The 27,292-nt window shown below is 43.6% G+C and overlaps 1 protein-coding gene across 1 annotated transcript in view; it reads left to right on the top strand.

Annotated features, from left to right (window-relative positions):
• Positions 1-27,292, top strand: part of EPS8L2 (EPS8 like 2) — a 177,258-nt gene that overhangs the window by 137,422 nt on the left and 12,544 nt on the right. Inside the window, exons 12-19 of the mRNA XM_060262683.1 lie at positions 3,115-3,189; positions 4,183-4,331; positions 8,910-9,036; positions 15,369-15,478; positions 16,686-16,797; positions 17,442-17,558; positions 19,806-19,944; positions 22,979-23,162. Coding sequence (XP_060118666.1) covers positions 3,115-3,189; positions 4,183-4,331; positions 8,910-9,036; positions 15,369-15,478; positions 16,686-16,797; positions 17,442-17,558; positions 19,806-19,944; positions 22,979-23,162 — 1,013 coding nt within the window. The remainder of the gene's footprint in view (positions 1-3,114; positions 3,190-4,182; positions 4,332-8,909; positions 9,037-15,368; positions 15,479-16,685; positions 16,798-17,441; positions 17,559-19,805; positions 19,945-22,978; positions 23,163-27,292) is intronic.

Below are 27,292 nucleotides of genomic sequence, written 5' to 3'. Positions count from 1 at the left end.
TTATAAGATAATGCATGGGATGGAGAAAGTAGAGAAAGAAGTACCTTTCTCCCTTTCTCACAATACAAGAACTCGTGGGCATTCGATGAAATTGCTGAGCAGTCAGGTTAAAACAGATAGAAGGAAGTACTTCTTCACCCAAAGGGTGATTAACATGTGGAATTCACTGCCACAGGAGGTGGTGGCGGCTACAAGCATAGACAGTTTCAAGAGGGGGTTAGATAAAAATATGGAGCAGAGGTCCATCAGTGGCTATTAGCCACAGTGTGTATATGTGTGTGTGTGTGTGTGTGTGTATTGGACTGGATGGGCCATTGGCCTGATCCAACATGGCTCCTCTTATGTTCTTATGACAGCTGCCAACCCCACAATGGTTCTGCAAATTAAAAGAACATTGTCTCAATGGTAGCTGCCACCACAGTGTTAATTTTATTCTGTCACTGCTCTATCCAGTGTGTTTTAAAAATTACCCCTCTTCTCCTCTCCCCAACTTGAGCTTCCTTTCTGTGTATTTGGGGAGAGGGGGCTCTGCCTCCTGTTGCAGCTATTCTGTTGTTGGCTTTGCCTTTTGCAGCAGCCATTTTATGGTTGCACTGGCCACACTGTGTCAGAATTCCAAAAGTGCCTGCAGACTCCAAAAAGTTGGTAAGTCACATGAACTCCTCCCACCACTAAAGGCAGTCTGGTGAGACACCTTCTGAACAGTGCTGTGCTACCTCTCCATTAGCTGGCTCCCAAGTCTCTGACTGCATTTCAATATCATACCAAACTGCAGGATCAGATGGGTAGCCATGTATCTGAAGAAATGTGCTTGCACAAGAAAGCTTATACCTTGAATACCACTTTGTTGGTCTTAAAGGTGCCACTGGACTCCAACTTTGTTATACCAAACTGTTGTTTGCCTTGATAGATGCAAATGTAAAATGCAGCCGTTTCACCAGGCCTACAGGTGAGGTGGTAGATGTCTACCTCCATTGACCTCCCTGCTGTAGTCCTCACCCTGTTGAAGCATCCATCTGATTCTATGTGGCTTAAAGAGATCTCTGAGCAACTGTTGCTACCTGTTTTATTTTAATGATTTTAATCCATTGATTTCATATTTATAATTATTGTTTACTTGATTTGAATTTTATTGTGATGAGCCATTGACTCGATTCTCATGTTGTAATCTGCCCTGAATCCCCTTGTGGGGAGGGTGGAATATATTTATTTTTATTGACTCGATTCTCATGTTGTAATCTGCCCTGAATCCCCTTGTGGGGAGGGTGGAATATATTTATTTTTATTTGATTTGATTTATATCCCGCCCTACCCCACCGAAGTGGGCTCAGGGCAGCTCACAGCATAAAAGTTCTAACAATAAAATTCAGAATTAAAATACAATAGCATTAAAATACAAAAAATACAATAGCAATTTACATAATTAAAACATTAATATCAATACATCAATCCAACAGTGTGCTATCTATAGACTTCCTTCAGTATTTTGGTGCCAGTCAGTTATAAGCCAACCGGAAGAGGACTGTCTTAATTTATTAATATAAATATAAATAAATGTAGCTTGCTGGCTGTATCCATTGTGTGCAGAAAGCTATAGGCTACAGCCATCAACCAAACCTGAAAGGAAAGAGTAATGCATTACCTGCCTCCTGTCACTCCTTCAGTCAATACTGCAACCTCTCCTGACTGCTTTTCAGTCTTAAGAAAAAATGTTGTGGCTTCCTTATTAGCATTGCAAATAATGCGCCATTACCCTTTGATAACTGGTCCAATACATCCTATGGTGCTCTTGCCCTCTTCTCTCCCTCACACACAGGATTTCCGCTTTTTACTTCTTTCTTGCTGAGCAGCCCCTATATTCATTTTCTTGTTATTTGTGTGTCTATGGCTAGCCCATAGGTTTATGAAGGATAGGTTTATCATTCACAATTTACCATAGAGTTTCCCCCAAAATTTACCATAGTTTCCCCCCAAATTGCTAGAGCATTCCCACACGAAACCATAAAGCTTTTAGCGATTTCCTAGAGCATCCCCACATGATGTGCCCTGTGCAATACGTCACTTCCGGGTGACATCAATGCGCCACGTGATGGCGGGACTCTTTAGGGAGTGGGGAGGAAGAGGGGTTTTGTGGACCTCAGTCATCATCTTTAATTTCCTTATTTTTTAAACTAAAATGGCCCAAGTGCTGCAATCTCACATTTATTATTTAGCAGAATGCATAACATAACGTACAACACTATTATTAGTACCTTCTGAAAATGCCTACACAGCAGGAGGGAAATGTTTTGGGCACACCTTGCTTGCCTGTCTCTGCAAGCCCTTAACCAGCCCTAGCCCTAGCTATTTCATTTTCTACAGGAGGAGTCACACCCTCTGTTGCATTAAACTAGCAAGATGAGGTTATGCAGAACCCTGTTCTCTGTTGTGCTGCCACAGTTTCCAGTTTCACAAAGAAAGGAGAGTTGTTTTGTTTGCTGCTGCAGCAATTTCTTATGAATATAAATAGAAGATGTGGTCATCTGAAGGTTGTCTGCTGCTAGAGCAATTAGTTTAACATTCTTGTAGATCTCTTTCATTGTTCTCTCTTTGCAACAGTTCCAGCAATTGGTTTAGTTGCAGTAAGGCAATAAGCTCTGTGCAAGTCTAGCTTAACTCTGCAGTGTCTCTCATGACCTTAACTTCAGGGGGTAGTCCTGTTAGTCTGTTGTAGCAAAGTTAAACTGGAGAGGACTATTTTAGATCAGGACCATTTCAGACCAGGAAAATGGTGCTGAGGGAAGGCATAATCCCCTTGTTCGTGCATGTCATGGTCCTCCTGACCTGCTACACACACCTGGAAATTGCATTGCCATGGGGAATTAGACTTCCTGATCTGAATGACAGTTCTCATGGTGGATGTGGACTCAACCTGACATCCCTGTGTTGTGTAGCATCTTATAATTCAAAAACCATAGTTTCACATTTTGGAATGATAGCAGAATACTATTTGTACTTTTTCTGGGTTTGTTTCTAAGTATGAAAACTCAATGAAACAAAGATGAATTTTTATCTTTGATCACAGAGTTTGCAATTATATCACAATTAAGCCCTATTTTATTTTTTTCTTTTCAGGCCAAACTGAGAAAACATATCCAGAATCCAAGTGCTTCAGAGATGGTGCATTTTCTGTTTGGACCATTGGAACTGGTATCTCCATAACTATAAATTCAATATTTTTCTTTATGTAATAGTACCATAAATCTCAGCATCCGGTGAGACAAATAATCTCATTAAGAGTGCAATTTATATTAAGGTTTTATTCACAAATGGCTTAGACATTATTAAATGGTAAGCATAGATTTGTATAACAGGTTTCATCACCTGTTTACATGTTGATAAATTCAGGTGGGTAGCTGTGTTAGTCTGAAGAAATGGAACAATTCAATTAAGTGTGCGTGCACACAAAAGTTTATACTCACACTTTGTTCTGTTTACATGTTGTAAATAATGAAGATTAAACAGAAAACCTGTGTTGATTCCACCAAGGGTGCTTGAAGCTAATATATGGGTACCGTATATCTTGGGATAGTTCCTGGAATGAATTGTATAGGTGCATGCATCCATAGAATGTTATCTACAATGCTTGAAGCTGCCTTAAATGCTGAATCAGACCATTGGTCCATCAAGATCAGTATTGTCTTCTCAAACTGGCAGTGACTTTCCAGGGTCTCAGACAAAGATATTTCACATCACCTACTGTCTGGTCCTCTTAGCTGGAGATGCCAGGAATTGAACCTGGGACCTTCTGCATGCCAAAGAAATGCTCTTTCACTGAGCCACAGTCCCTCCTACAGCTCTTTGATGGTCCTATAAAACGTGGCCAGATCACTTGATAGATGTCACCTGGTGGACTGTCTCTGAGCTTTGTTTATTCGTACATACAACATACTTTGATATTTATTCCAGGAGCCATACTATGTGTTAATTCAGAAATCGTTCACTGAATAGCTTCAAATTAAAGAAACAGAAAAATAACAGGTTTACAAAAACCCCAAACTTAAATCAGATAACTAAAGTTTTGTGATGGTCTATTAACTTTCCAGTGTATAGCTTTAAAAGAGAATTAAAAACTAATAGTTTGGCAAACATTTTGAAATGTAATTCTAAATTCTTTTTTATACCTTCTTGTGTATAATCTAGATTGTTAATAGCTGTGGTGGTCCTGACCTTGCAAGATCTGTCCTCAGTCCACTTCTTTCTAAAGATACCACAGATTTCCTAAAAGGACATCTAACACCAAAAGAGATGACACTGTGGGAGTCCTTGGGAGAGACATGGACAAGGTCAAGGTAAAGGACAAAGCCAAGCTGAGGAACAAGGAAGAACAAAGGGTTACCTGAAACCAGTGAAGGGGAAAGTTCCCTTGTTTTTTTTTTAATGACCTCCATGTTTCATGATTTTATCATGTTTTATTTGGGAAGCGGCTTTGAGTAGGTTCTCTGGAGAGGTGGCACATAAATTTTCCAAACAAACAGGGCTGGCCCAACCATTAGGCATGTCGGGGGTGCCAACGATAGAAGGACCAGCTATTAGAATTGGAGAGTCACAGGTAGCCCCAGGGGTTCCAGTTGCAGGGAAGAGAGGGAGCTAGCATTCCTCATGCACGTTAGGCTGTCCTGCCCCCTGAGATCCCCCTTGTTGGCCTGGGCCGGCTCATCTGACCTACCTTCCCTCATAACTGGAACTGGCAGTGACAAGCCCCAATATTTAGCACTTGTCTGTGGGCCCAGGCCAGTCCTCCTGGGGTGTTGGGATTGGCTGCAGGAAACGACAGCTCTAGGCAGTGCCACTAGCCACTAGTGAGAAAAAACAAAAGGCCAGCCTGTTAAATCTAGGCAGCTCCAGTATCTAGGGCTTCCAACCTCCAGGTGGGTCCTGGAATTAGGAAAACCAGGTCTCTCTCACCATTGTCTGCCAGCCCACTGAGGGCCAGAAGAAAGGAAAGGGGTTCTAAAATGGTGTTGCTACCAGTGATATGACATCACTTCCAGTGAATACCTGGAAGTGACATCATGTCACTAGCACAGCATCAATGCAGCCCTCTAGCATTTGGACAGAACTCTATAGAGTTTTGCTCAAATCCTAGAGCAGCATGGCCAGTGGCTGGGGCTGATGGGAGTTGTAGGCAAAAAACATCTGGAGAGCTACCGTTGGCCACCCCTGTCCTAGAGCATCGCACTAACATCACTCTAATGACATGACATTGCTTCCAGGCAGGGCTGGCGCATGGGAGTCATCCAACTAGTCAGCAGCCTAGGGCACCATCTGGCCTAGGGGCGCAATGAGGTGCCCCCTCTCTGCACGCCCTCTAGGGTCCTGACTTCATCCAGGCTCCCCAAAGGTCAGGAAGCCTGGGGGAAGTGTGGGGGGGGAGGCCACGACTGCTGGCAGCGCTCAGGTCCTGACTTTGCCCAGGCTGCCCGAAGGTCGGGAAGTCTGGGTGAAGTGTGGGGGGGTGAGGCTGCGAGCACCAGCAGCGCTCAGGTCCTGACTTCGCCCAGGCTCCCCGAAGGTCGGGAAGCCTGAGCGAAGTTGGTGAGGGGGCCTGGCAGCCTTCCAGATTCTACGTTCTTAGAACTCCGGAAGCCTGGGCAAAGTGGGGGGGGGGCGTGTCAGTTACATCATCAATGACGTTATCAGGGGGTGCATGAGAAAAGGATACCGGGGTGGAAGAGGGGCAGCAGAGTGAGGTTTGGCCTTGGGCACAGGAAAGTCTAGCACCGGGCCTGCTTCCAGGTATTTGCTAGAGGTGACACTGCACCACTGACATGGCTTCATTCTCCCCTTTCCCCCACCCACCTGGGGTTCTCCTGGAATTACAACTGATCTCCAGATTACAGGGATTAGTTCCCCTGGAGAAAATGCCAGCTTCAGAGGGCAGACTCTATGGCATCACAGCTCTGCTGAGCCCCTTCTTCAAATTCAGCTCTCCCAGGCTCCACTCCCAAATCTTCAGGAATTGTCCAACCCAGGACTAGCAACCCTACTAGCATCCCTTGGCTCCACCTCCTTTTGCCCTCTGTCCTCCAAGGGATGACAAGGCTGCCTAGTGAGGGTAGAGAAGTTTCTCAATCACCCCCACTTACCAGACTGCCTCTTCTTTACTGGGGTATGCTGGCACCACTTGAGACTGCCATTAGTCATGGCCAATCCTGACACTGTGGGAGGACCAGCCTGGACCCTGAGACAAGCACTGGACATCAGGGCCTGCCACTGCCAATGCTGGTGATGGGGGAAGGCAGGTCGGATGCTCAAGCCTCAGCCATAATACAGGTGGCTTGTCTGGTTCACCAGCAAGATTGCACTCTTCCAGGGGCAGATTTGAAAAATCTGCTGGCAGCCTCCACAGACACATGCCCATGGGTAACCAGAGGAGCTGGCAAGGGGCCTGCTGCTTGAAATACCTGCAGATGCAAGTTAGCTGGGGGTAGGTGTGAGTGTGTGTGTAAAAGAGATTATTTTCTGGAAGTAAGCAATAATATTCCTCCCTTCCCAGTGTGTACAAAAAGACGTCTCTCACTTTTCTCTTTATTGAATCGGGGTAGGGGCAAAGTCATTGTTCACCAGAGTACCAAAACCTTTGGGTCAGCCCTGCAACTGCAAACAAATAACTAATATGAACTGAAATGTTAAGTGGGGCAACAATGTTTTCACTTTATTTAGAAAACTGTGCATTGTATGATTGTAAAAAAGCCCCTCCCATCATTTCAGCAGGTTTTTTTGAGGAACATCAACCAATGTTGCACAGTTTTTAGCCAGATCACTTCAATTAATGGTTGCTATAACCATTTCAAGGGTGGCACTTAGTTCCCCCCCTGGCCCCAGTAGGGTTGCCAATCCCCAGTTGGGGGCAGGGGATCCCCCGGTTTGGAGACCCTCCCCCCGCTTCAGGGTCGTCAGAAAGCAGGGGGAGGGGAGGGAAATGTCTGCTGGGAAATCTATTATTCCCTATGGAGATTTATTCCCATAGAAAATCATGGAGAATTGATCCATGGGTATCTGGGGCTCTGGGGGGCTGTTTTTTGGGGGAGAGGTGCCAAATTTTCAGTATAGCATCTAGTGCCTCTCCTCAAAATACCCCCCAAGTTTCAAAACGATTGGACCAGGGGGTCCAATTCTATGAGCCCCAAAAGAAGGTGTCCCTATCCTTCATTATTTCCTATGGAAGGAAGGAATTGAAAAGGTGTGCTGTCCCTTTAAATGTGATGGCCTCCCTTGGAGTTCAATTATGCTTGTCACAGCCTTGATATTGGCTCCACCCCTAATGTCTCCTGGCTTCATCCCCAAAGTCTCCTGGCTCCACCCCCAAAGTCCCCAGATATTTCAGAGAAGAATTCGTGCCACTTTCACTATAAGAACTAGTCTCCTTCATGGGGCAGAGTATCTCAATCACTTTCCCTGGCCCCAGATTGGAGCACTGTAATACATAGCAGCATTTTAGAACCATCATAACTTCCAAACACATTGTCACAATGGGATGTTATTGCCTTGCATTCTGAACTGCAGGGAAATATTAGTTTTTAAGGGAACGGAAAATGCTTTGAGAGAGATATCACTTCCCATGGTTTATATACGCATTTGTTTTGTCCCACTGCTGCTCTTGACCAAACAGGCTTTGCATATTTTGAAACAATACAAATGCTTGCAAACCCTGTTTTTGTAAGTCGAAAACAGAAAGAGGACACATACCACAATCAATAATCTCTTTCAAACCAGCTCTCTGAATAAAAAGAGACAGTCTCTTTCTTTGCAGAGTTAATAGAATCATAGAGTTGGAAGGGACCTTCAGGGTAATCTAGTCCAACCCCCTGCTCAATTCAGGAAATTCACAAATAACACCCCCCCATACCAGTGACACCTGCTCCACACCTAGAAGATGGGTGGGGGGGAGTTAAAACCCTTCCAGGAACCCTGGCAAACCAGCTGGGAGAAAATTTGCTGCCTGACCCCCAAGTGGCAAACAACATTTTCCTGGGCACGTAAGAAAGGGCCATGAGAACTAAGCACTGATGCAACCCTTCCTGCCCTCCTTCTCATGATCTGCCTAAATTCACAGAATCAGCATTGCTGTCAAATGGCCATCTAGTCTCTGTTTAAAAACGAGTATATACTTTTTTTCTTTTTGGAATGTATATCCAAAAAGAATGGAACACACAGTTATGTATAAACTATTGGCTACTCAATTTTTTTTTCATGTACGCTTAACACTCACAGATTTTCTTTTCCTTATGTACGCTTAACACTCACAGATTTTCTTTTCCTTTCTATATGTTAGCTGAACTTTCACTAATGTTGCTTTTATTTCATTTGTCCCTTCCCCCATTTCTTAAACTTTAGTAAAACTTGTAAAAGATAAAAACTAGTAGACTAGTATACATTGTAATGCTACAGCAATATGTCAATCACCTTTTTTAAAAAGGCCTCCAAAGCCCTCCAGTGGTAGGTGAGGAAAATGACAGCCACAAGGGAACTGAAGCAAGGAAAACTCTGCTGATGTCAGCAGGACCTGCAAAGATGTGCCTCTTTCCACCCACACAGCATATGCTTTGACTGCCATCTTTCAAAAAAGATCATACCAAACCTTTACTAAACAGCAAAGTGTGTGTGTGGGGGGGGGGGGGGGGGGAATGGAAAGCAAACAATTAGGGGACATTCTTATATGGATGCTGCAAATAAATATGCTCTGATTTGGACACCAAACTGAAATGAAAACTCCTTATGGAAGTAGCCATCATCAAGAAGCCCAAACACTAAATTTGGAAAAGTCCTCAAATATTAATATTGGCACACATACCTTATAATAGGAAGGTAAATGATATGGTCCATGTTCTGCATTAAAATAAATTTCTTTGTAATGTGTTTCTAAGAGCTGAGTGGCCAAGAGAAGCCAACGTTCCAAGCTACATTCCAAAGTTCCGCAATGGATGGGAGCCACCCTTGGAAATTTTCCGTGGAGCCCCTTGGGAAATAGACTTTGGCCACTTGCAAGAAGAGGTAAGTTCTAGGCCTAAACCTCCTCATATTTTTCTCTGTTCATTCAAACTGTGAGTCAAACATTCACGTAGATTAGAAAATAAGAAAAACTGATTTGGAGGAAATATCTGGTTCATATTTGGAATTCCTCTCCCCACCCCCACCCCCTGATGAATTGATGTTTGACAATTGAGTATTTCTCCCCAGTCTAGCTAGGGCCATATGTGTACAGAAGCAAGTTACCATTCTCATATCTCTTACAGCAGAAAGCAGTCATATAAAAATGGGTACTGTGTGCAATAGTGCTGATCAACTGTTTGGGCATGCAAGAAGGAGTGCAGTATGGCAATGTATGTAGTATAGCCAGGAGATCCTAAGATTGCCTGACTGTCGGAAGTGCTAGCTTTTTTAGCATTATGCACCACTAGATGGCGAGTTAGAGGTGATTTGCCATTGCATGCCTCTTTGTCAAACCCCTGGTGTTCCTTGGAGATCACTCATCCAAATATTAGCAAGGGCTGACCCAGCTTAGTTTCTGAGATCTGATGAGATCGGGCTAGCCTGAGCTATCCAAGTCAGGGGGTGACAGCCAGTACCGGCCCTAGGGCGCATGGTGCCCCAGGCAGGCTCCCTGCCTGCTGCCCCTGCTACTCGCCCACCCTCCACAACGCTGCAATGCGATGCCGTGCTTCATTGCCTGCTCCCCCCCAGCATGATCAGAGGAGTGCCTCAACAAGGCTCGGCCTTACCCACTTCAACAGGGCCCAGGCTTCTTCTAAGTTCTTTGAAGAGCGTGCTGGAGGAGGCTTCTCCCCCTCCCCCCTCTTTGAAGAGCGTGCTGGAGGAGGCTTCTCCCCCCTCACTTCTGGAACTGGAGGTGAGGGGGGAGCAAACCCTGTCGAAGCCTCATCGCAGCGCTCCTCTGATCATGCTGGGGGTGGGGCGGAATGCTGTGCAGCGGAAGGGAAAAGGGGTTGGCAGTGGTGGCTGCAACGGCGGAGGGGGGGGAGAGACAAACTTAGGCATTTGTCTCGGGCATGGGGGGAGCCCAATTCGGCATCCCCCTCCCGGTGCCCTAGGCAAATGCCTAGTTTGCCTAATGGGTGAGCTGGCCCTGGTGACAGCTAATAAACTAGTTATCCAATTGAGGCATTTCCTGCATAGGAAAGATTTTGCCATTGTGGTACATGCTCTGGTTACATCTAGATTAGATTACTGCAATATATTGTACATAGGGCTACCCTTGAAAACTTCAGTTGGTACAGAATGCTGCAGCCAAGATGTTGACTGGAGTAGTTTGTAGGGACCATATCACTCCAGTCTTGGTCTACACTGGGCCCTATTTATTTCCTGGCCTAGTGCAATCTCTATCTGGTTTGGGACCAGCATACTTAAGGACCACCACTTCCTTATGAGCCTACACAACTGCTACAGCTATCATCTGAACACAGCCAGGGCTGTCTTAACAGCATTATGGGCCCCAGACAAAGCAGTGTACTGGGCCCCTACAACAACTACTCACAGGAATAAATATGTAAATGGCTGATAAAATTAAATCTATATTTATTTTATTGGCACTTCCAGCAAAATCAGTGTTGAAACATTAAAAACATGCTGTACAGCACCAGCTAATCAACATGATAAACATTTGAACAATACACGAGGCCTGAAAAACACCATAATACTCAGTAAGCTGTACAGATTAGATGTCACAGTATGAAATTACTACGAATTTCTTATTATAACAAGCATTTGCGACATTTCTTAGCAGAAAATTGCTTTATTATTGGCTTGGTCAATGGTCTTCAGGATGTCATTTTCCATGTACATGAGTGAAAGCCAGTTCAAACGATGCTGCCCCATTGTGCTATGAAGCTATTTTTTTATAAGTTTCAGTCTTGAAAAAGAACGTTCTTCTGTATAGTTGGTCACCATCATGCACATGAATACTCTGAGTGCAGTTTCAACATTCGGGAAAACTGATTTCAAATTGTCGGAAATTATTTTTCTGTACAATGCAGGGGAGTCTCACAATTTTCATCAAGAGCCACGTAGTGCTTGAGATGCTCACATTCATTTAAAAGGTCATCATAATTAAGGTCTTTGTGATACATATTAGCCAGATGTTCACACTTTTTCTTCAGTGCATCAGAAGAAATGGTTTTCAATTCACTGAAGAAAGAAAACAGATTTCCAGTCTGTGAATAAGCTTCTGCACGTTTTGTCAATTCAAAGATTAGAGTGTCCAGAACAGGGAGGAAAGTTTCTACCCTGAACTTTTTCGCTTTTACTGAGAAGTACCTCTTCTGCTGCTGATGATCCATCATATCTAGTAAGACGCACACTTCGTTTTCGTTCCCGTTTTTTCTCATCACTGTAATCTGTATCTGGACACATACTCCTGGCTTTGAATTCATATTCACTAAATTTATCTCTAGTTTCCCAAAGATAGATTTTCATAGACTCAAGAAGATTTGTGGCAACAAGGATGTCCACATCCTTTGACTGCAGGACCTTGCTTGTTTTGTTCATTCTTTCTAGCATGTCATTCCAAAGAATTGTGAAAAAGATTGTTTCCAGGTTTTCCATTTTCACAAACTATCAATACCTGGTTATTAGTACTGCATCATACACAGATTATTATGGGGCCCCTATGCTCGTGGGGCCCACGGGCTCATCAGGCCCATGTGTTAAGACAGCCCTGAACACAGCACTGCTTTGGGCATTTCCACTTTCTGAAGTGTTACAGGTAACAACCCAAAAGAGGCCTTATAAGCTACAGTGCCAAAATATGGAACTCCTTCCCCAGGGATTTTCATTTGTTCCCTTCTATCACTGTCTTCTGCCAGCAGGTAAGATTTCTTGACCAATTCCTCACTAGCCGTTGCTCTGCCCCCGGTCTTCTGCTTTCCCTGGCTCAAGCAATTGATTCCCCACCAGCTGCTGTGTGGACACATTTTGACCCACAGCTCCCTCCAATTTCCCCCGCTGTTTCTTGATCTTGATTTTTTAGAGATCAGGAAGCCACGAGGGAGGGGGGCCGTGGGGCAAAAAGTGTCCATGCAGCAACTCATGGGGATAGGCTTCCCAATCCCCAGGTCCCAGCGGGGGATCCCCTGTTTTTACAGGCTTCCCCCCGCCCCAAGCCAGCTGGATGGCGGGGGAAGCCCCGCCCCCACAGTCACTATGAAGTTTTAGAGCTCCTGCAGGTTTAGAAACCTGCAAGCAGGTCTGTGTGCCTTTAAGGCTGAGCAGGAAGCACGAAACAGGAAGGGCTTCATGGGAAAGGGTCATTAACAGTTTCGTCGGAGAACGGCCCCTCCCTTTCTTTTGTTTTCAGTTTTCAGAGCAAGTTCTGCAGGAACAAGATCCAGTAAGTATTTGTGTGTGTGTGTGAGAGAGAGAGGGGGGGGGGGAGTAGGGGATTCCCTGGTTTGGAGGCCCTCCCCCCGCTTTAGAAAGCTTGGTGGGGGAGGGAAATGTCTACTGGGCACTCTATTATTCCCTGTGGAGAACGATTCCCATAGGGAATGGGGAATTGATCTGCAGGTATTGTGAGCTCTGGAGAGGCTATTTTTTGAGGTAGAGGCACCAAATTTTTAGTATAGCATCTAGCTCCTCTGCCCAAAATCCCCCCCCCCCCAGTTTCAAAATGATTGGACCAAGGGGTCCAATTCTATGAGCCCCAAAAGATGGTGCTCCTATCATTCATTATTTCCTATGGAAGAAAGGTATTTAAAAAGGTGTGCTGTCCCTTTTAATGTGATGGCCAGAACTCCCTTGGAGTTCAATTATGCTTGTCACACCCTTGTTCCTGGCTCCACCCTCAATGTCTTTTGGCTCCGCCCCCAAAGTCCCCAGATATTTCTTGGATTGGACTTGGCAACCCAACATGGGGAATTGATTGCTTGTGCCAGGGAAAGCAGAAGCCCAGGGGTAGAGCAACAGCTAATGAGGAATTGGTTCTTATTTCATCTGGCTTTCCTTTATCAATGATCCCTCTTGTCTGCCTTGTGTTCTAATGTGCTGCCCTCTGTTGTTATATGTATTTAGTTCCATTTTAATTGTTTTTATGATGTATTTTATGCAGTTTTAATTGTCAGCCTCCTTGGCAAAGCTGATTGAGCAGAAAAGTGGAATGTAAATTTTGTAACTAAAATAAAATAGTAATTCAGTTGCACCTTTATATAAAAAAACAAGTATAAGGGCAAAGAATTGAAGATTGCTTGAAGTTAAAGAATCCTGAAATTACTATTCTCCTTATTTAGTTCCAATCAGTTTTCTATATTGTTCTGGTTGAGGAAATCACTGATACAAAAACTATTTTAATCATACAGTGTTGTTTTTAAAGTTAATAATTTGTATTCACCTGTTTCAAAGAGTACCTGAAAAGGTTTTGAACTATTGTAAAATTCACACAATGAATGTTTGTTGTTGTTTACTGTTGCACAACTAACTAACGTTTTAAATTCAAATCTTGTCATTCAGATAACTACTGCCCTTGGTATTGAATTAATTGCAATGCCTACAATATGTCAAGAGAAACTTGAGTCTCCCATGGCAGCTGCCTGCACCTTTCTATGGAGGATCCCAGGCTAACTATTACCAGGCCCGGCACGTGGGGTTCTGCCATTCGAGGCAGAATTCCAACAAGCCCTTCTCCAGTAGATTTCTTGTGCATGTGCAAAGCGTGCATGCACGCGGCTTTATGACATCACCAAGATGTGACATCATCATACCAGGTGCTCAGCATGTCCCCTCCACAGCGCTTGGCAGGTGCTGGAGAGGGGAAGCCTCTTTTTTGGTTTTAAGGGGTTGGGGGTGTTCTCCCAACCTTTTAAAGCCAAGAAAAATCCCCGGTCAGTTTCCCTCTGTAGCACTCGCCAAGTTTGGCAGGCCTGGTGAGAAGCCTTGTTTTTCTTGGCTTTAAGGGTTCGTTGGAGCTCCTCCAACCCCTTAAAGCCAAGGAAAAAACCCGGTCAGTTTCCCTCTGCAGCGCTTGCCAAGTTCAGCAGGCGATGGAGAGGAAAAGCCCCATTTTTTCTTGGCTTTAAGGGGTCAGGGGACCCCTTAAAGCCAAGAAAAAAACCTGGTCAGTTCCCTCTGCAGCACTTGCCAAGTTTGGCAGGCACTGGAGAGGGAAAGCCCTGTTTTTTCTTGGCTTTAAGGGGTCAGTGGAGCTTCTCTGACCCCTTAAAGCCAAGAAAAAATGGGCACTGGAGAGGAAAAGCCGCTTTAAGGGTTTCTCAGGGAACCCCTTAAAGCCAAGAAAAAAAAAAAACCCAGTTGGTTTCCCTCTGCAGTGCTCGCTGAATTTGATAGCCACTGCAGATGGCCACTGCAGAGGCTCGGGGACTCAGGGATGGCGCGAGCAGGGAGGGAGCGCCCGCCCCTGCTGGTAGCTGGTGCCCTAGGCATTTGCCTAGTTTGCCTACTCCCACAGGCCAGCCCTATTATGCAACTCCCACAGCATGGTTTCCTCTTGAAACCACTAAGAATCACTTTCCAAGCCCATGTACGTTAAGGTCTTCTACGCAGTATGGGGCAATTAAATATTACCCAACTATTTTCTACAGTTCTCCTTTCTTTGTGATTAGAGAGCAAATTAATAAGTGCAGATTAAAACTATATGGTATGGCTGAGAAATAGAACAGGTGCAAAATTTGAACTATTTTTGAAAGAGGGAAGATGAATGTTTTCAGAAGACACATTCAGTTCTGAAGATTCATTCCGTGCTGGAATTGCAATTCCTATTTATATCCATTAACATGAAACATTTAAAGCAAAAGGGTTCTCAAAGTCTGAAAGTTTCCTCCATAAGGAGAGACAGGCAGTTGTAAGCTTCTGCAACCCATCCACTACCCATCTGTATCTTGATTTTAGGAATCAAATTATCTTCAGCTGCTCATTTATTTTTTAAAAACCAGAGCAAAACAGAAGGATATGTTTTGCACCTGGGCATTGACTGGAAACTCCTTAGATTTTTCTGCAGGCCTTTTATTAGTCTGGGAAACTTTTAGGTTCCTAAAAGTTAGCTTCAGGCATAGGTGGTCATTGTCTCTTGCCCTTCCTTCCTGACCTGCTTTCTCCTTATCCAAAAGCAGGAGCAAGTGCTGTCTGGCAAACCATTAGTCTTGTGCTGTCTTAATTGCACTTAGGGAGTCTCAAAGGCTCACGGGGCTGATACTCATGCAGTCTTACTATAGCAAAGTCTGAAATGCAGCTTCTCAGTCTCAGCACCTTTGTCCAAGATGGAGACAGTTCCAATATAACATTTTCATGTCCCTATATGATAGAGTTATTCTAGGATACTATTCTAGTACTAATGCTCATTCTCTCTCTTATTTTCCAAGTTGTCATCATCCAATGGGTATTCCAGTCGTAACCTAAAGCCTGTTCAGACAGCTGATCAAATGCAAGCTGTGGATGCCTTTACTCAACATGTTACTCAGCATGTAAATAGGTAATTTCTAGTACATAAAACAGCCATTGTAGAGTCTCATCACACCACAAGCAGAAGCTCTATATATGGCCCAGGGTTCCTGACTGTGCCCAGGGAAGCAGTGCATCCAGCACATCCAAGCAGCAAAACAAGCAAGATACTATCTCAGATAACTGAAGATATACTGAAAGTCACTATGGAGTAGTGGTTAGCATGTTGGATGAGAATTAGAGAGAACCAGGTTCAAATCCCTGTTTACCATGAGAATCCATGAGCCCATCATTCTCTGCCAACCTCATTTACCTCACAGAGTTGTTGTGAAGATAAAACAGGACGGCAGAACCATGTTGTGTGTTGTTGGATATAGTAGTGGCTATAAACAACCGAACTGAAAGCACTGCTTGTTGGGAGATACAATCCGATAGAACAGGAAAGAAGAGAAAAGATTTGACTGGGCTCAGTTCTTTTACTGAGTGGTACATCAATCGTTGTTTCTCTTTGAGTAATTCAATAAATTTAGTTTGAAACTTAAATTGTGAATGAGTTGTATGAGACTTGAATCTGCCTTATACTGAATCAGGTTGTTGTTCCATCAAGGTCAATATTGTGTACTCAGTATTGTGTACATGTGTATTCAGACCAGCGGCTCTACAGGGTCTCAGGTCTTTCCCATCACCTCCTGCCTGGTCCTTTGAGATGCCAGAGACTGAACCTGGGACCTTCTGCATGCAAAGCAGAGGCTGTACCACTGAGTCACTGCCCCTTCCAACAACACATTTATGCCACCTCAAAGATGGAATTTAAAAATAAATAAATGTTGCTATTTTTGAATGATGGCCAGAAACAATTGACAGAAATGTTGAGAAGAACGAAGTGTTAGAGCCTTTAGTGGCTATTCAGGAATGCTACATAGATTGTGTAACAATAATACAACTAATAAATAATAAAACTAATAAATAATACTAGTACTTATTAAAACTAGTAATAATAAAACTAATAAGAATACAGAATGACATTTTCATTGCAAATTGTTGATATAAACTCCCCAAAAGTTTCAGATTTATAGAAAATAAACATGCACATATAGAAAGAGTAGCAGTATCCAATGGATTGAAGCAATGCATGCATCAAAGTGTACCCTGTTAAATTTAATTTAAATATAATAAAAATAATTATTCTGGCATGCAGAGAAAACCATTAATAACCAATAATCATGTCTTTCTTGCAGGAATTTTGAGGCACAGGGTATCACCCCACCAAAAAGATATGCCAAAATTCGATATGATTTCACTGCTCGGAATGCCAGTGAACTTTCAGTGCTGAAGGATGAAATTTTGGAGGTAAAAGAACAAGCCAGCCTTTTTGATGTCTACTGTTGCAATAATTATTATGAGGCGAAGGGGTGTGAGTCACCCATAGCATGTTCTAGTCCACATTCCACAACAACAAGCCTAGCAGCTGTTTAAGGGTGCAAATCTAACACATATAATGGGGAGTAAGCACCATTGAATTTCTGGGTTAAATATGCTTGTTTACACTGCACAGTAAGAAGAGAGAAGATGCACTATATGAACAGCATCCACAGTACTGCACTGTTGTTTAAAGACTGTATTGTGGGGCTGCACAAATTATTCCCATTCTCATTTCTAGACATAAGGAATGTGTAGCTCTTCAAAGCAGAGGAGACAGGGAGCTGAGGACTGTGTGGTCTGGGGTAAAAGGCTAAAGAAACAAGTAAGGGAGAAAGGTAGCTAGAAATGTCTCTGTAGCCTTTGCAAGCTGTCTTGAGTGTAACATATTATCCTGAGAGGAAATACTTCTACCAGTGTTCAGGAATATGGAAAGCTGTGTGCTGCATAGCACAAATGGGGTTTTTTTAAGTCTATTTGTTTAAGTACAGTATAATATAAATCCTGAATAAAATATTTTAAACAAACCAGTACTTCATTTTTCTTACCAGATTAATTTATTTTTAAATTTACAGGTTTTGGAAGATAACAAACAATGGTGGAAGTTGAGAAACCGGAGTGGACAGGCTGGTTATGTCCCATATAACATCTTGGATGTGGTGAAACTGGAAGATTGTGGATCCATTGAAGAGGTTAGATTTCACTAGCCATTAGCTGCAAGTAGCCCCTGAAACCAATCAATTCCTGTTAAGGCATTCCTGTAGGTACATTAGAGAGCCAATTTGGTGTAGTGGTTAAGTGCACAGACTCTTATCTGGGAGAACTGGGTTTGATTCCCCACTCCTCCACCTGCAGCTGCTGGAATGGCCTTGGGTCAGCCATACCTCTTGCAAGAGTTGTCCTTGAAAGGGCAGCTTCTGGGAGAGCTTTCTCAGCTCCACCCACCTCACAGGGTGTCTGTTGTGGGGGAGGAAGATAAAGGAGATTGTGAGCCGCTCTGAGATTCAGAGTGGAGGGCAAGATATAAATCCAATATCTTCTTATTCCTGAAATACAGGTATGTCTGAACTAAACACTGTGACTGATTGTAAAGAAATGTGTATGTATATATCCCACACAAATGCTGCAAAAACACACATACAAAGCATAGCAAATATCTAGAACCCAAATGATACTGGGCCATTTCTTTCTACATCAGGGGTGGCCAAATTTGCTTAATGTAAGAGTCCACATAGAATAAATGTCAGGTGTTTGATGTCATGGGCGACGAGGATAAGCTGCCATCTGAGCCCGTAGTCAGCTCCACTAGTGCTACTCACGCCTGCACCCAGCCCATGACATTTGAGAGCCACAAGACATGAATGCCAGGCGTTGGAAGGAAGGAAGGAAGGAAGGGAAGGAAGGAAGGAAGGAAGGAAGGAAGGAAGGAAGGAAGGAAGGAAGGAAGGAAGGAAGGAAGGAAGGAAGGAAGGAAGGAGAAGATGAAGAAGAAGATATTGGATTTATATTCCGCCCTTCACTCCAAAGAGTCTCAGAGCGGCTCACAATCTCCTTTACCTTCCTCCCCCACAACAGACACCCTGTGAGGTGGGTGGGGCTGGAGAGGGCTCTCACAGCAGCTGCCCTTTCAAGGACAACTTCTGCCAGAGCTATGGCTGACCCAAGGCCATTCCAGCAGGTGCAAGTGGAGGAGTGGGGAATCAAACCCGGTTCTCCCAGATAAGAGTCCATGCACTTAACCACTACACCAAACAGGAAGGAAGGAAGGAAGGAAGGAAGGAAGGAAGGAAGGAAGGAAGGAAGGAAGGAAGGAAGGAAGGAAGGAAGGAAGGAAGGAAGGAAGGAGAAGATGAAGAAGATATTGGATTTATATTCCGCCCTTCACTCCAAAGAGTCTCAGAGCGGCTCACAATCTCCTTTACCTTCCTCCCCCACAACAGACACCCTGTGAGGTGGGTGGGGCTGGAGAGGGCTCTCACAGCAGCTGCCCTTTCAAGGACAACTTCTGCCAGAGCTATGGCTGACCCAAGGCCATTCCAGCAGGTGCAAGTGGAGGAGTGGGGAATCAAACCCGGTTCTCCCAGATAAGAGTCCATGCACTTAACCACTACACCAAACAGGAAGGAAGGAAGGAAGGAAGGAAGGAAGGAAGGAAGGAAGGAAGGAAGGAAGGAAGGAAGGAAGGAAGGAAGGAAGGAAGGAAAACAGATGAAGATGGAGAGGAGGGTAGAAAGAAAACAACTTTAACTTTATTCTCCAAGCTGCCGGCTGGCTTGGCTTGGAGAAGTGATTTAAGGAGAGAAATACCTTCTCCAAGCTGGCTGACAGGGCAGTGGGGGCTTCAAGAGCCACACAATATGCGTGAAAGAGCCACATGTGGCTTCTGAGCTGCAGTTTGGCCACCCCTGGTCTACATGGTATATAAAAGAAACATGGCTTTGGCACTGTTGTGGACTCATGATTAGTATAGGCCATACAAGGTAAATTCTTGTATGCAACTCATTTTGTTACTTTTCCAGTCTTTTCTATTTTTGAAAGCCAGTGCTGTGCACTGTATAAACTGTTAGGTGTTAACATATGAAATATATATTTAAATAGTTTTGTCCTCAGAGAAAGAGATACAAATGGGATTAAAAAATTTCACTAAGGTGACATGTGGAGTCCAACGGTACCATCCTAAGAAGCGCTGTACCCTTTTAAGCCCATTCAGCAGACTCAGAAAGACGTAGCTCCGTTTAGGATGATACTGCAATAGTCCCCCAGATAAACATGCCTTACTGATAAAGCATTATTTCAAGATTTTATAATGTTTGAGTAAGGAAACTCCTTTATCTCTTTGTCATGGGAACAGGGATGGAAGGACAGTCATCATCAGTTTCTCTGCTACAGTACTCAAAAGAAAATACAATACTTCATGGAATATCTTTCTTATTTTGTAGACTAATCAGAAATACAAAGGAGATGTGAGTCCAAGAGGAATCGGACCTTCCAGCCCCTCACATAAGTTACCTGCCAGTTATGCTGGAGATAAATGGGGAAGTGAAATGTTAGCCCGCAATTCTTTTGATGCCAAAGAACGTAAGCACACACCAAGTTCATTACACACCAAACAAGCTGCAGTTATATATCTTCCAGTTTAATGTTAACAGTTTTACTTTATACTGTGCCAAAAGATACTGATCTGAAAATCTGAAGTAAGGGCATGTGCAAAGTTTTGTATTTCAGTTCTGATGCTCAAATACAAAATACATGTGTGGTCTCAGTTACCAAGGGCACACATGTGTTTAAATGGCAGTTAATTTTAAATTATGTAAGGGGGTCCTCATTCTTTCTCCCTCGGTCAACAAAAAATGTGTTTTACACCATGTGTCTTTCCTCACTGACATAAGGCCCCTGTAGTTTATAGCGGAACATCAGAACCTAATACAAAATGCCCCGAGATACTTCACTTTGTTCTCTTCTATGTTAAACTGCTCCATGAATATAATGACATCTTTCTACACGTCAGTTCTGGTGGTGTTCATTAGAATCGAACACCACTGTGGCTTTGGGGCTAACTACAGGTGTCATGCAAACTTCATAAGCTAGCCACCCATTATATCATTTAAAAAAAAATAGCATCAGAAGCATAAATATGATGCTGAGAAACAACAGTGAGAGAAGGAAAAGAGTGCCTAATCCTTTCCCTGTCCAGTGGTAGAAACTGTCCTCCTATCTACTTCTTTCCTCATGGGTTTCAGGTGTGTGCTTGCTGACATAACCAAACATTTTGAACTTGATGAGGAAAGCAGTTAAGAGGAATACGAAAACATGCATTTTTTCTTTGGAGGTTTGAAATGAGCAAAAACCTTCACTCTGAGTTTTTAAAGAATTTTACTCTCTGCGCAGAGAACAGGCTGGGTGGGGGAAAGTCAGTTTGGTCGCTTTCCAGATGGACCTCAGCCCACCTTCATACAAATGCTAACAGATCTAACAGAAGAGATAGCAGAACCAGAATATTTATTGTATATAACCAAAGTCCATCACAATAAAATTAAGAACATGGTGGTAAAAGTGGTCAAACAAAACTAAAAACAACATTTTAAAAGTTCTTTATAAGAACTCTCTGGGGCAGTGATGCTCTGTATTCTTGGTGCTTGGGGGGGGGGAAACAGTGGGAGGGCTTTTAGTGTCCTGGCCCCACTGGTGGACCTCCTGATGGCACCTGGTTTTTTGCCCACTGTGTGACACAGAGCGTTAACCTGGATGGGCCATTGGTCTGATCCATCATGGTTTCTCTTATGTTCTTATAAGATACAAAGGCAAATTAATATTAATTTATGGAAATAGAATACAATTAGACTCAGCTGTAATAGACCTAATTAGTTATAAATATTGGCATACAAGGTGAGATAGCAAGGTGGGTCAAGGTCTCCCCCTTCTCCAAGCAGGGAAAAGAGATTTGGAGGACTTTAGACTAGAAAGGCTCCAGGAAGAAGCTCCCAGAAACACTTTGCTGACCTGGCCTGAGGAAGACAGTTAAGAGAACTACAGGGCTGGATCTAGGGGGGGCAGAGGGGGGTGCTTGCCCCAGGCACCAACAGAAGGAGGGCGCCAAATTGGGTATGAAGTCCATTGTATTTTATGGGAACATAAGATAGAATGACCCATAAGGGGGCGTCATTTTTTAATTTTGCCCCCCCCCCCCAAAAAAAAACAAAACAAAACATGTAGATCCGGTCCTGGAGAACTATGAAGAAATACATTTTTTTTCTTTTGGAAGTTTGCTGAACTGGTCAGTGCATAAGGAAAAGAGAAGTTATAAAACTCAGGGGAGCAAGGAAAAAGTTCTGTTTCCACCAAGGCAAACAGAACTCTTAACTGAGGTCTGAAGCAGGCTGCCACTGACCATGCACTTGCCTAACTGGAGAGCTGGAGGAAGCTTCAAGGTATGGAACTCCAGAGATTTGTAACTTTATAAGTTTAGGAGCCTGTCCTATATTTTAACATCTGATTGGGCATGCATAGAGAGAGGGGCAGAGGAATTTGCACTTTACCCATTTCTTTTTAATCTCTTGCTCAATCTGGTGCTGTGCTAAAAGTATGCTGGTGAACATTTTAATAAATACTTTATAATTTTGGATCCAGGTGGTGGTTCTGTATACCACATAGACCTCCACCATCTCAGACATACTATTTTAAAAGGCGCACCGAGGGAAGGCAGGCAGTTCCTCCAAGGGTGTACAAGGCAGTAAACCATCTCCGTGGTCACCTGGTGCTGGGCAGTGGGCAACACAGAGGGAGGGCTTCAGATCTTGGAAGGAAAGCTGGGAGTCCTGGCCCTCCCAGTGGGCAATTCCTACAAAGGTCATGTGGTGGCAGCAGGCTACCTGAGAAACAGGTGTTGGATAAACCTTGGAGGGCACAGTGGACAAAGGTTGGACAGGGCCTGCAGGCCAGAGCAGACATGCTTCACCACAAGGACAATTCAGGGTAGAGAAACTATCAGCAATAATATCCAACAACCCTCTTATCACACACATCCCCACTTCTGCACTCTCACCTGCCTCCCACCAATGCTTTTATTTTTTTTTTAATGAACTGGCATCAGGGCTATCTTTTTTATTACATGGAGTTAGCTCAACAAAGCAGCTGAAGTAGTCAAATCCTGTGCCTTCCTCAAATCATCTCTATCCACGTGAACAGTTCTATAAGGGAGTGACTTGTTTGTTTTGAGCATACTTTTAATACTTTGCAGGGCTACATGATTTAAGCAATAGATTAATCAACTAAAGAGTTCATTGTCTAGTGTCAGTGGGGACTAATTTTAACTAAGGAAGAATTGTAATCAGTGTAGATGAGATGTAAGGACATGTTTTTGAAGTAATTTTACCTTAGATTTGTTTACTAAAATTGAGAATGAAAAAGAAAACATTAATGATGTTCTTTCTAATGATTGCTGACTTTTGTTCATTAAAATATAAGTTGTACTTCCTTCAGTATGTGAGAATTTTTCTATATTAAGAATCTGATAATATATTCAGATATACTGAAAATTATTAAATGGAAGATAATTAAAATAGATAATTGACTAAAAATTGGTTGATCTAATCCCCCCGCCATCTGTTTTTAGAACTGATCCATCATATGGATGAGGTCAATGATGAACTGCTGAAAAAGATTACTAATATTAAAGTGCAGCCTCCTCAAAGAAACTTTAAAGTTGAGAAGGCACAGCAAATTCATGTACCCCTGACTTTTGAGTCCAATGCTGAAGAAGTCAGGGCTTGGCTTGAAGCAAATTCTTTTAGCAAAGGGTAAGTTGCTGTTGTCTTTCTCCTCCTCACACTGTTCTCTTTTCTTATTCTGTTTTTCTGTTTGTATATGACATGACTTGAGGCAGTGGGACAAGTTTTTATTGATAAACTGGGTATGGGATAAATTTTGTTATCCAAACCACACTTTCTCCCGAGTCATAGGCCCATTATACATGCACATCTTACTGCAGATTTTCAAATCTTGACTTCAGATTCTGTGCCCGCCTTATGCACCATTCTTTTTCCTCCGGTGTATTTATCCTGCAGCTACAATTTTAAAAGAGCACCTTTCTAAATCAGGGTAGGACATTACTTGTGATATGCGGGAGGTGGCATCCAAAGTTTTTTTTTTTTGCAATTTACACAATTACCCCATCATAACTGTGCCATAGTATCCAACAAGTGTCTTCCATTTAAATCCTTATGGTTCAGGTTTTGTGAATGCATTTTAGCATTAGATCATTGAATGAAAGGGGACAGAAAGGAAGGCAGGCAAAGAGGGAAAACTCACTATTGAAACTGACCAGACTTTTTCTGAAACTGACAAGCAGCTGTAAAGCCCCATTTTCTATGCACTAGGGATTCTCTGCTGTGTTATTCGCCAGTGTGAAAAATGGAAAAGAGTCACACCATCTCATAATATGGGAAAACATATTGAGTGTATAGAATGCATGGCAAAACCAACTAACACTGGAATAGGAAGCTGTGATCATTGTCAATGTGTATGTGTGTGCATGTGTAAAGTTGGCTGTAACTTCACCATGCTTTGCCCAGGGCTGCAATTTGCATGAGGGAGGAGTCCTCTGGCAGAACCTCTGGCGAGCTTTATTAATCTTGTGCCACTACAGTGAAAAAATTGGGGGGAAGAGCAGGAAATTAGTGTTACTATGCAACTATGCAAAAGTACTATACAACTACTACTATACAACACTAATTTCCTGCTCTTTCTATAAAAATTTGCAGGGTTTTCTTTTTTGTGATTCTCTAATTTGATCCTGCAAACTGGTCATGATCTTGGCAGTTTTTAGAGCCTGTTCTGAGAGGTTTGCACTGTCCTTCAAACAGATCAATCCCAAATTATTCTTAAATTCACAGAAGGTCCATGTAGCTCAGCTTCCATTTTAATGTTAGGCTTCCAGAGACTGCTGAAATGGCCCCACTCCCCAGCTTTGTTCACTAAAGAAGTAAAGGGAAAAATATTTTCAAAGCTTTAGTCTTCCCATGCCAATGTCTCTCTCTCTCTCTCTCTCTCTCTTTACAACTCATGTCAATATCATTCTGTACCGATGATCCCCCCTCCCCCACTTTATTTTGTTTGCATGCAGCACTGAAATCCTCATTTTTTTGTACTGAGGACACTGATATTTGCCTTCTCTCTGATCCCCTTTTCAAATCAATACCAACAGGGAACTAAACCTCGTGCAGCTCCTTTTAAACTCCCCCTCCCTCCATTGTTTTAATTTTTTTTATTCTGCAATCCGAGACTGGCAATTTTCTCATATAACTAGAACCATGCCACTTGTAAAAAAATTATTTTTAAAAATTAAAACTGAGGAAAAATGAAGCTTGCACACCAAGAAAGGGAGGAGGATGGTAGAAGGTGCAGAGTGGGTAGAATGACCTTGATATAGGCAAGGAGTGACCTTCAAGGGGTGGCGAAAGGTTGGGGGGAAATTCAAGGGAATCTGTATGCTTTTTCATTACCTTCAGCTTGGAAGTGAAACAAGGGTAAAATCAGCACAAAAACACTCTCAGAGAATGTAGGGAAACAGTGACCGGAAAGTGAACTGAGCACTAAAGGGAGGGAAATCAATGCAGAATGACAAAGAATACCCAATGGATGCACAGTGAAAGCAAAGGAAAGCACCCATGTATAATAGGCTATAGTTACTTCTTGAGAGTTCTTTCACCAAGAACAAGAAGAGCCTATCTCCCCTGTACATAAGGTGAAGTTAAGAATTTACAGAAGTACTGAGATGGTTAGTGGGATCTGAAAGAGCAGGCTCCTGAGAAAGCCAGACAGGACTGTTGTAGACAGTCACATATAGGTGTGGAGACCAAGCTCCTTTTTTGAAATAAACTTATATATGTCTGTTTACCAGTTAAATGGCCATCTTCTTGAATTAGAAAAGATTGTACTTTCTATAAAGAGAAGAAAAACAGGTTGCTTACCTGTAACTGATGATCTTCGAGTGGTCATCTGTGCAGTCACACACATGGGTCTTGCCGCAGGCAACGGATCCATTCCTCGGAGTCTCCAACAGCTCACCTAGAGCATTTTTTGGCGCACTTTCCGCTCGCCCTGGGGAGCAGACATCGACTGCGCAAGCCTGGAGCGAGCGGGAGACGCCATTCCCACTCAGTTTCTTCCAGCCGCTACTGACAGTCTACAAAGGTGAAAACCAAGGCAGAAAAAGCCAGCAGAGGGGAAGGCAGGGTGGGCGTGTGTGACTGCACAGATGACTACTCAAAGATCATCAGTTACCGGTAAGCAACCTGTTTATCTTCATCGTGGTCTCTGTGCAGTCCCACACATGGGTGACTAGCAAGCTAAAAGTCAAAAGGAAGGTGGGTGCTGGCAAGAAAAAAACATCTTCATACTTACAATGTATGCATGCACTCACCTGGAATGATTTCAGTGGAAGATGGACCTGAGGACCGCTTGGCTGAAGGAGGCGTCCCGTCTGGCACGAACGTCCAAGGCAGTGTGAGACGAACATGGACGGCGAGGACCATGATGCAGCAGCACAGACGTCCTCTAAGGAGACGCCCTCCAGGAAGGCCGAGGAGGTCGAGACTGCTCTAGTCGAGTGAGCCTTAAGGCCTTCAGGTAAAGGTTGCTTAGCAACTTCATAACACAACCGGATTGCAATGGATACCCACTTAGAGAGTCTCTGGGTAGAAATTTTGTGTCCTCTTTGATGATTGCCATAGGCCACAAATAAGTTAGGGTCCTTTCGGAACGGTTGTGTACTAGAGAGGTAAAAAGACAAAGCTCTTCTGATGTTGAGGGTGTGTAGAGCTCTTTGTCCAGAGTCCTTAGGATTAGGAAAAAACGTGGGCAACGAAGTAGAAGTTGAAAGATGAAATTTCGATACAACCTTGGGTAAGAAAGCAGGATCCGCTCTCAAGACCACCTTGTTCCTATGAAAAACTGCATAAGGTGGGTCAGAGCAGAAGGCACACAAGTCACTGGCCCTCTTGCCAGAAGTAAGAGCAACCAACAAGGCAGTCTTCCAAGAGAGAAGATTAAGGTCCACAGTGGCCAAGGGTTCAAACGGGAGTTTCATAAGTTGTGCAAGAACTAACGACATACTCCAAACTGGCACAATCGGTTTGATAGGAGGGTGAAGGTGCAACATGCGCTTAAGGAATGATTCGGACAGTCTATGAGAGAAAACGGTTTGACCGTCAATAGGCTCATGGAAAGCAGAAATGGCTGAAAGGTGAACCTTTAAAGAAGAATAACTGAGACCCGACACCTGTAGAGACAGCAGGTATTCCAGGACTTAAGGGAGAGGTACAGACTGTGGATCAAGTTGTTGAGAGGATGCGAAGGAGCAGAAGCGCTTCCACTTGCACTGGTATGAGCATCTGGTAGAAGGTTTTTTGGCATTCAGGATAACTTCCGCTACTCTTGGTGGTAAAAATGTGGCCGAATTCTCCATTCTGTAAGCCCTAGAATTTGGGGGTTGTGGTGCCATACCTGGCCGTGATTCTGGGTGAGGAGGTCGTCTGCCAGGAGGAGGCAGCGATAAGTGTGATGGGGCATTTGAAGGAGTCTCGTGAACCACGGTTGCCGTGGCCACCATGGCGCTATCAGTATGCAGTCTGTACTGTCCCGAACAATTTTGAGTAGAGATCGGGTAATCAGAGGGGTTGGTGGAAAAAGATAATGAAGAGGACCCCTCCAGCTGTGGAGGAAAGCATCGTTGCCTCTCCTGGTATAAAAGAGAGGGCATTTCGAGTTGTCCTTCGTAGCAAAAACATCTACTTTTGGAGTCCCGAATCATGCAAAGACGCAATGCAAGTAGCGTGGATTGAGGGACCATTCGTGGTCGTCTATGCGAATCCTGCTGAGGGAATCGGCAAAGACATTTTCTCTCCCTGGAAGGTGAATGTCAGTCAGG

The sequence above is a fragment of the Heteronotia binoei genome, chromosome 21 (assembly GCF_032191835.1).
Source record: "Heteronotia binoei isolate CCM8104 ecotype False Entrance Well chromosome 21, APGP_CSIRO_Hbin_v1, whole genome shotgun sequence".
Lineage (NCBI taxonomy): Eukaryota > Metazoa > Chordata > Lepidosauria > Squamata > Gekkonidae > Heteronotia > Heteronotia binoei.
This window is presented reverse-complemented; position numbering and strand designations above follow the sequence as displayed.